The sequence below is a fragment of the Tachyglossus aculeatus genome, chromosome 9 (genome assembly GCF_015852505.1).
Source record: "Tachyglossus aculeatus isolate mTacAcu1 chromosome 9, mTacAcu1.pri, whole genome shotgun sequence".
Lineage (NCBI taxonomy): Eukaryota > Metazoa > Chordata > Mammalia > Monotremata > Tachyglossidae > Tachyglossus > Tachyglossus aculeatus.
This window is the reverse complement of record NC_052074.1, coordinates 23475181-23484811: the sequence shown is the minus strand read 5'-3', so window position 1 is coordinate 23484811 and position 9631 is coordinate 23475181. Positions and strand designations below refer to the sequence as shown.

At 49.1% G+C, this 9631-nt stretch overlaps 1 protein-coding gene across 1 annotated transcript; it reads right to left on the bottom strand.

The window, feature by feature from the left end:
• Positions 1 to 429: 429 nt before the first annotated feature.
• Positions 430 to 8750, bottom strand: ATRAID (all-trans retinoic acid induced differentiation factor). Its single transcript, XM_038751255.1, has 7 exons — positions 8648 to 8750; positions 2434 to 2555; positions 2135 to 2206; positions 1897 to 1968; positions 1692 to 1813; positions 1266 to 1366; positions 430 to 787 (listed from the first exon to the last, which is right to left on the bottom strand). Exons 1-7 carry the CDS (start codon positions 8732 to 8734, stop codon positions 686 to 688), a joined length of 678 nt encoding a protein of 225 aa, XP_038607183.1. The 5' UTR covers positions 8735 to 8750; the 3' UTR covers positions 430 to 685.
• Positions 8751 to 9631: the final 881 nt, after the last annotated feature.

Genomic DNA, 9631 nt, shown 5'->3' with positions numbered 1-9631 from the left:
TCTGTAAAATGGGGATTAAGGCTCTGAGTCCCATGTGAGGCATGGATTGTGACTAACCTAACTTGTATCTACCCCTGTGCTTAGTACAGTGCCTGGCAAGCAAATAACATAAAGATATGTACAAAAGTGTTATAGGGGTATGTATGTGTGTGATGAGGCACAGTTTGTGCTCTGTCTCCCCCTTCTAGACTGTGAGCCCACCATTGGGCAGGGACCGTCTCTATATGTTGCCAACTTGTACTTCCCAAGCGCTTAGTACAGTGCTCTGCACGCAGTAAGCACTTGATAAATACGATTGAATGAAAGATGTGCTGAAGTAGCAGTTGTGTGGGGGGTGGGGGGATATCAGAAATTATCTTATTGGCCAGATTAGAAATGAACAGACGGCATCCTGGAGGAGATGTGATTTCGGAAAGGACACGAGCCATCTTTCCCTAAAATAGTGTTTATTAGAAACGGACGTCGAGTTCCGAACACTAGACCACCAAGTCGCCCTTTCCATCCTTTGCTTTAGATTGGGGAAGCTGCCTGCAGCTTCCCTTCCCCATTCCCTGCATCCCTAAGGTAGTGCCATCTACCTTTCCTTCTCCATCCCCTGAGGGGGATCTTCCCGAGGAGGTGGCGGGGTCCCAGTTCTCCGGGTCAGCGGCTGGCCGAGGCTAAGCCCGGAATAGCCCCCGGGGGGTCAGACCTTGACCTTACGGCGCTGCGTCCCCCAGAGCAAAACGGAGATGGAAAATGTAGCGGTTCCCAGGATTCCGAAGAACAGAGGTACTGGGAAGGAGCCCTGGGAAAACAACAATAGTGAGGGCTCTTAATGAGCTCCCGCTGAGTCTCAACCGGGGCATTAGGGAAAATACAACGGGCGCGCAACACCTACCACCTGTCCGCAAGGGGCTTACAATCTAATGGAGGGAGACAGACGTGCCAAGTCATTTAGAGGAGGAGAAAAAGGAAGCCCAAGGACCAGATAGGATGTAGAGCCAGGATGAAGTGAAGCAGCATGGCCCAGTGGAGAGAGCCCAGGACTAGGAGTCAGAAGGACGCGGGTTCTAATCCCAGCCCCGCCATTTGTCTAGTGTGTGACCTCGGGGAAGTCACTGCACTTCTCTGGGCCTCGGTTCCCTCGTCTGTAAAATGGGGATTAAGACTCTGAGCCCCACGTGGGACAGGGACTGTGTCCAACCCGATTATCGTCCGCCTGCTCCTCCTCTTCCTCGCCCCAGTTCCGCCATGCCCAGCTCCGTCCCGTGCCCCAGGCTTACCTGGCGCAGGCACTTGTAACCGTGGAAGCCGTCGGCACAGAGACACTGGAAGAGGCTCGGTCCGTCGGGGGCACAGTGCGAATTCTCGGGGCAAACCACAGCTGGAGGCGGAAGGCGGAACGGACCCAGGCCGTCAAAAACATTTTTCCCAGCCCGCTGTGCACCGAGCCAGGCTCCCCTTGACCCTCCCGGGCCGAGAACGACAGGGGACAAGGGGGGCCAGCCCCTCTTCGACTCTTTGATTGGAGAGTTGGAGAGCACATTCCCCAGAGCCGGGATGGCGGAGCAGAACCGGTCACTACTAGGAAATCTAGGATCGGTTTAGATGCCCAGCTTCCTCTACCTAAAGGCGACTGAGGCTACCGGCGGGGATGGGGGGCGGACAACATAGGACAACTGAGGGCCGAGGTCGGGGCTTGGGCTCACCCGCCTTCATGGTACCACCGCAAGTGTTCTTGGGCCTCTGGCAGATTTGGCTGCCGCCTGACTGGGTGATGTTGTCCCAAGAGGCGCTTCCCCCAGGACAGTCCACGGAAAGAGGCAGCAGCCTGCACACAAAGAGGTCGGTTATGCATCCCATCAAAACCCACCTCCTCCTCCCGCCCCCCCCGTCGACTCTTCAGTCACTCACAGAGTCTGGAGCTGGGTGAAGCCACGGAAGGAGGAAGCCAATAATTCCTGGAGAGGGTTTCCCTGCAGGTCCCTGCAAAACACACCCATTCCGCCTGTCGTTTCCTGCTCCCTAGGGAAACGCCCTTCCCTTCCCAGTCGACGTCCCGTTCCTCATCGGGGGTCCTCCTGGTTACAAAGGGGAGCCTTAAGATCTCCCTCCCCACCCCCAGGTAGCTGGCAGGCATCGCAAAACTCACAGGACCACCGCAGTGCGAGCCTGAGGGAAGTGGCGGACCAAATGCTCCAGGGCGCAGTTCTGAAGATCGAGCCTGAGGGGAGAGAGAGAAAGAGAGAGAGGAGTCGGCATATTTATTCGCCTCTGCCCTCTGGGAGGGTTTGGGTGGCCCTCTCCCTTCCCAGATTGCCTGAGGCTACAAAGCAAATGTCAGCAGAGGCATCAGTGCCTCCCAAGGGCCCAGATTCCCCTCTCCGGGTGGTAGGTCGGACCCAAGGAGCTGTTCTGGAACCCAAGACGCGATGCCTTCCTCTCCCTCACCCCACAATGGTGCCCTGCTGGGTCAGGCAGCAGCGATTCTGCAACTCCAGCCCTGGCTCCTTATCACAGTAACGGGCGACCTCCGAGCTATTCTGCAGGCTTCCGGGACACTCGGAACACACCTGTGGAAGAAAGGAAGATGTCAAGGGCACCGGAAAGGGAGAGAGAATCCAGTGTTCACCAGGCACTTAGTACAGTGCTCTGCACAGTGTAAGTGCTCAATAAATACCACCCACTGATTCCCTGCAAGGCTAAGGCGAAGTCATCAGACGGCTGAAATTCAGGGCCAGTAAACGGCCAAGACCCATTGGAAGCCTCCTGCCCAACCCCTGTTCTTCGAATGGAAAATACCGATGTGAAATTTAGGAAACTCTCTGCCTGGGAATAGAAGCAGCGTTCCCTTAAGTCAGTCCGTTGGCCGATCACATTTATTGAGCACTTAATGTGCGCAGAGCGCCGTACTAAGCACTTGGGAGAGTACACTACAACAGACACGTGCCCTGCCCACAGTGAGTTTACAGCCTGGGGCAGGGGGGATAGAGACGTTAATATAAATTACAGCCCAGTGCCTCTCCACAGTGGAGACAGGGTGAACTTTGCCTGCCTCAACATTTGTCCTCTCGAGTCTGGTGGCGACGACACCACTCTCATCCCTAACTTTTCTAATAACCCATTACGAACCCGTCATCCACAGAATCATCTAAACCGCGAAACTATACTTGCTGCTGCAATCACTTCCCGTGGGCTAGCTTCGACAATTGACGACTACTGCCCGCTTTCCTTTGGTCTTTTTAGACTGTGAGCCCGCTGTTGGGTAGGGACTGTCTCTATATGTTGCCAATTGGTAATAATAACCATAATAATAATAATGATAGCATTTATTAAGCGCTTACTAGGTGCACTGTTCTAAGCGCTGGGAGGATACAAGGTGATGAGGTTGTCCCACGTGGGGCTCACAGTCTTCATCCCCATTTTCCAGATGAGGGAACTGAGGCCCAGAGAAGTTAAGTGACTTGCCCAAAGTCACACAGCTGACAACTGGTGGAGCTGGGATTTGAACCCATGACCTCTGACTCCAAAGCCCGGGCTCTTTCCCGCTGAGCCACGCTGCTTCTCTACTTCCCAAGCGCTTAGTACAGTGCTCTGCACACAGTAAGCGCTCAATAAATACGATTGATTGATTCACAACAAAACACTCCTTTCACTTCCTTCAGACAGGAGCTGGGCACTACCCTCAAAACCCTGGACGACAGAGACATTTCCTACTCCATGGCTGAAAACTTAAAAATGTAACCTCTGCCGCCCTGTTCCTTCTCTACCTCAGTGGAAAGAGCCCGGGCTTTGGAGTCGGAGGTCATGGGTTCGAATCCCGGCTCCGCCACATGTCTGCTGTGTGACCTTGGGCAAGTCGCTTCACTTCTCTGAGCCTGTTACCTCATCTGTAAAAATGGGGATGAAGACTGTGAGCCCCACGGGGGACAACTTGATCACGTTGTAACCCCCCCAGCGCTTAGAGCAGTTCTTTGCACATAGTAAGCGCTTAACAAATGCCATTATTATTATTATTTACCCCCACCAAATCATGCCAACTAAGAAGTTCCACTCACTGTTCAGGTGGCCTGAACAGGACCTCTACTGGGAGTCCAAAGCAGCATGGCCTAAAGCTCGGGCCCGGGAGTTAATCAATCAATCAATCAATCAATCGTATTTATTGAGCGCTTACTATGTGCAGAGCACTGTACTAAGCGCTTGGGAAGTACAAATTGGCATCACATAGAGACAGTCCCTACCCAACAGTGGGCTCACAGTCTAAAAGGGGGAGACAGAGAACAGAACCAAACATACCAACAAAATAAAATAAGTAGGATAGAAATGTACAGGTAAAATAAATAAATAAATAAATAAATAAATAGAGTAATAAATATGTACAACCATATATACATATATACAGCGACCTGGATTCTAATCCCGGCTCCACCGCTTGTCTGCTGTGGGACCTCAGGCAAGTCACTTCCCTTCTCTGTGCCTCAATTACCTCATCTGTAAAACGGGGATTAAGACTGTGAGCCCCCCACGGAACAGGGATTGGGTCCAACCTGATTAGTTTGTATCTACCCCTCTCTGCCACTTGTCAGCTGTGTGACCTTGGGCAAGTCACTTAACTTCTCTGTGCCTCAGTTACCTCATCTGTAAAATGGGGATGAAGACTGTGAGCCCCACCTGGGGCAACCTGATCACCTTGTATCCCCCCCCAGCGCTTAGAACAGTGCTTTGCACACAGTAAGCGCTTAACAAATGCCATCATTATTATTATTATTATTATTATTACAGTGCCTGGCACATAGTGAGCGCTTAACAAATACCGTTTAAAAAAAAAACCCAAACCAATTCTGTCTGTCCGTTCCATGAGATTGAAGGGGGCTGCAATACCCTGGTCAGGCTAATTGGGGAGAGAGAATAAAAAACAAAGCACCCCACAAAAATTGGGTGGTTCAGTTAGTGTTTTCTGACAGGAACAGTTGCATTGCAGGGCCAGACTAGTCAGAATGTCAATCACCCCTTCAATCTTTTTCCATGGGGGAAGAGAGGGACTTGGGCAAAAGGGATAAACTTGCCTGCTGAGTGACCTTACGCAAGTCACTTCACTTCTCTGTGCCTCGGTTGCCTCAACTGTAAAAATGGGATTAATGCTATGAGCCTCACGTGGGACATGGATTGGGACCAACCTAATAGGCTTTATTGTCCGTTGGGTAGGGACCGTCTCTATATGTTGCCGATTTGTATTTCCCAAGTGCTTAGTATAGTGCTCTGCACACAGTAAGCGCTCAATTAATAATAATAATAATAATTATAATGGCATTTGTTAAGCGCTTACTACATGCTAAGTGTTCTAAGCACTGGGGTAGTTACAATAATAACGGTGGTATTTGTTAGGCGCTTACTATGTGCCAAGCACCGTTTTAAGCGCTGGGGTAGATGCAAGGTGATCAGGTTGTCCCACGTGGGGCTCACAGTCTTCATCACCATTTTACAGATGAGGCCACTGAGGCACGGAGAAGTGACTTGCCCAAAGTCACACAGCTGACCGGTGGCAGAGCCGGGATTAGAACCCACGACCTCTGACTCCCAAGCCTGGGCTCTTTCCATTATAATAATAATTTTGGTATTTGTTAAGCGCTTACTACGTGCCAAGCACTGTTCTAAGCGCCGGGGGAGATCCAAGGTCATCAGGTTGCCCCACGTGGGGCTCACAGTCTGAATCCCCATTTTTCCAGGCAAGGTAACACTGCCACACTGCTTCTTTAAATCTAAATATGACTGAATGAATGAATGAATGAATTTATAATAATAATAACAATAATAATGATGATATTTGTTAAGTACTTACTATGTGAAAAGCACTGTTCTAAGCGCTGGGGGGATACAAGGTGATCAAGTTATCCCACGTGGGGCTCACAGTCTTAATCCCCATTTTACAGATGAGGGAACGCGAAGCGCAGAGAAGTTAAGTGACTTGCCCAAGGTCGCACAGCCGACAAGTGGTGGAGCCAGGATTTGAACCCATGACCTCTGACTCCCAAGTCCGTGCTCTTTCCATTGAGCCACTCTGTTTCTTCAATAGTCTATACTGAGGGCTTCCCAGGTGCGAAGCACTGTACTAAGCGCACGACAGGATTATTCATTCATTCGTATTTATTGAGCGCTGTATGCAGAGCACTGTACTAAGCGCTTGGGACGTACAAGTTGGCAACATATAGAGACGGTCCCTACCCCACAACGGGCTCACAGTCTAGCCCCCTCCTCATTCCCCCCGCCTTACCTCCTTCCCTTCCCCACAGCACCTGTATATATGTTTGTACGTATTTATTACTCTATTTATTTATTTATTTTATTTGTACATATTTATTCTATTTATTTTATTTTGCTAATTTGTTTTGTTCTCTGTCTCCCCCTTCTAGACTGTGAGCCCGTTGTTGGGTGGGGACCGTCTCTCTATGTTGCCAACTTGTCCTTCCCAAGCGCTTAGTCCAGTGCTCTGCACACAGTAAGCGCTCAATAAATACGATTGAATGAATGAGTGAATGCATAGAAGGGGGGAGACAGACAACAAAACAAAACATGTGGACAGGTGTCAAGTCGTCAGAACAAGTAGAATTAAAGCTAAATGCACATCATTAGCAAAATAAATAGAATAGTGAATATGTTCAAGTAAAATAGAGTAATAAATCTGTACAAATGTATATAATAATAATGGCATTTATTAAGCACTTACTATGTGTAAAGCACTACATATAAACAAGTGCTAGACTGTGAGCCCACTGTTGGGTACGGAATGCCTCTATATGTTGCCAACTTGTACTTCCCAAGCGCTTAGTACAGTGCTCTGCACACAGTAAGTGCTCAATAAATGCGATTGAATGAATGAATGACTGAATGAATAGAAGGGGGGAGACAGAACAAAACATGTGGACAGGTGTCAAGTCGTCAGAACAAATAGAATTAAAGCTAAATGCACACCATTAGCAAAATAAATAGAATAGTAAATATGTACAAGTAAAATAGAGTAATAAATCTGTACAAATATATATAATAATAATGGCATTTATTAAGTGCTTACTATGTGCAAAGCACTACATATAAACAAGTAATAAATCTGTAAAAATATATATAATAGTAATGGCATTTATTAAGTGCTTACTATGTGCAAAGCACTACATATAAGCAAGTGCTAGACTGTGAGCCCACTGCTATAATAATAATGGCATTTATTAAGCGCTTACTATGTGCAAAGCACTGTTCTAAGCGCTGGGGAGGTAACAAGGTGATCAGGTTGTCCCACAGGGGCCTCACAGTCTTCATCCCCATTTTACAGTTGAGGTAACTGAGGCCCAGAGAAGTTAGAGAAGCAGCGTGGCTCAGTGGAAAGAGCCCGGGCTTTGGAGTCAGAGGTCATGGGTTCGAATCCCGACTCCACCACAAGTCAGCTGTGCGACCTTGGGCAAGTCACTTAACTTCTCTGAGCCTCAGTTACCTCATCCGTAAAAATGGGGATTAAGACTGTGAGCCCCACGTGGGACAACTTGATCACACTGTATCCCCCCTCCCAGCGCTTAGAACAGTGCTTTGCACATAGTAAGCGCTTAACAAATGCCATCATTATTAATCTTTTAGACTGTAAGCCCACTGTTGGGTAGGGACTGTCTCTATATGTTGCCAACTTGTACTTCCCAAGTGCTTAGTACAGTGCTCTGCACACAGCAAGCGCTCAATAAATACGATTGATGATGATGAAGTGACTTGCTCTAGGTCACCCGGCTGACAATTGGCAGAGCAGGGATTTGAACCCATGACCTCTGACTCCAAAGCCCGGGCTCTTTCCACTGGGCCACGTTGCTTCTCACTGTGGGGTGGGGACCGTCTCTAGATGTTGCCAACTTGGACTTCCCAAGCGCTTAGTCCAGTGCTCTGCACACAGGAAGCGCTCAATAAATACGATTGACTGATTGATTAGTCCAGTGCTCTGCACACAGTAAGCGCTCAATAAATACGATTGATTGATTGATTAGTCCAGTGCTCTGCACACAGTAAGCGCTCAATAAATACGATTGATTGATTGACTGAGGTAGGGCAGGGGGATGGGGAGGAGAAGAGGAAAAAGGGGGCTCAGTCTGGGAAGGCCTCCTGGAGGAGGTGAGCTCTCAGAAGGATTAGTGGACACGTTCCCTGCCCTTAACGACCTCTCAGGCTGGGGGGGGGGGGCGCTTAGGACAGTACTTGACATATAGTAGACGCTTACCAATACTATATTTTTTTTTAAAAAAAAGACAGTGTGAACTGGAGAGAGACTGGCGAGCTCACCTCCTCCAGGAGGCCTTCCCAGACTGAGCCCCTTCCTTCCTCTCCCCCTCTCCATCCCCCCCATCTTACCTCCTTCCCTTCCCCACAGCACCTGTATACATGTATATATGTTTGCACATATTTATTACTCTATTTTACTTGTACATATCTATTCTATTTATTTTATTTTGTTAGTATGTTTGGTTTTGTTCTCTGTCTCCCCCTTCTAGACTGTGAGCCCACTGTTGGGTAGGGACTGTCTCTAGATGTTGCCAGCTTGGACTTCCCAAGCGCTTAGTACAGAGGTCTGCACACAGTAAGCGCTCAATAAATACGATTGATTGATTGATTGATTGACCCCAACCCCCCTGGGTACCTCGGGAAGGTCCAGGGCCCGCCCCAGGCTGAGGGTGAGGAGAAGGACCAGGCCCCTCAAGGCCCGCCACACCCTCGAAGCCGCCATTTTCCGGCTTCTCCTCAGGGGACGACCACCTCTCTCGTCACGTGCCGCAAGCGCCCTCGTCACGCGACGCACGCACTCCCCCCGTCACGTGACGCCACCCCTCTGCACAAGACGCCCGCCCTCGTCACGTGACGCCGCACCCCTCTCCATGCGCCACACGCGCCATCGTCACGTGGTGCCCCTCCTTCCCCCCCGTCACGTGACGGGATCCTCTCCCGAGAATCCCGGACTCGGGCCGAGTCCGCTGCTCAGCATAATAATAATAATAATAATAATAACAATAATAATAATAACAATAATAGTGTTGTTATTTGGTAAGCGCTTACTAGGCACCAAGCACTGTTCTAAGCGCTGGGGGAGATCCAAGGTCATCAGGTTGCCCCGCGTGGAGCTCACAGTCTTCATCCCCATTTTACAGACGAGGGGACTGAGGCACGGAGAAGTGACTTATTATTATTGCTATTAATATTATAATTATAATAAATAATAAAAAATAATGATAATAATAGTGTTGGTATTCGGTAAGCGCTCACTAGGTGCCAAGCACTGTTCTAAGCGCTGGGAGAGATCCAAGGTCATCAGGTTGCCCCACGTGGGACTCCAGTCTTCATTCCCATTTTACAGATGAGGGGACTGAGGCACAGAGAAGTTACTTATTATTATTAATAATAATAATAATAGTGTTGGTATTCGGTAAGCGCTTACTAGGTGCCAAGCACTGTTCTAAGCACTGGGGGAGATCCAAGGTAGTAGGGTTGCCCCACGTGGGGCTCACAGTCTTCATCCCCATTTTACAGACGAGGGGACTGAGGCACAGAGAAGTGACTTATTAATAATAATAGTGTTGGTATTTGGTAAGCGCCTACTAGGTGCCAAGCACTGTTCTAAGCACTGGGG

Coding starts and splice junctions, on each gene's coding strand:
- ATRAID (XM_038751255.1), bottom strand. CDS start 8,734: ATGGCGGCTTCGAGGGTGTGGCGGGCCTTGAGGGGCCTGGTCCTTCTC. Junction 1,969..2,134: donor GCTCGCACTGCGGTGGTCCT/GTGAGTTTTGCG, acceptor TGTGTTTTGCAG/GGACCTGCAGGGAAACCCTC. Junction 1,367..1,691: donor CGGTGGTACCATGAAGGCGG/GTGAGCCCAAGC, acceptor TTCCGCCTCCAG/CTGTGGTTTGCCCCGAGAAT.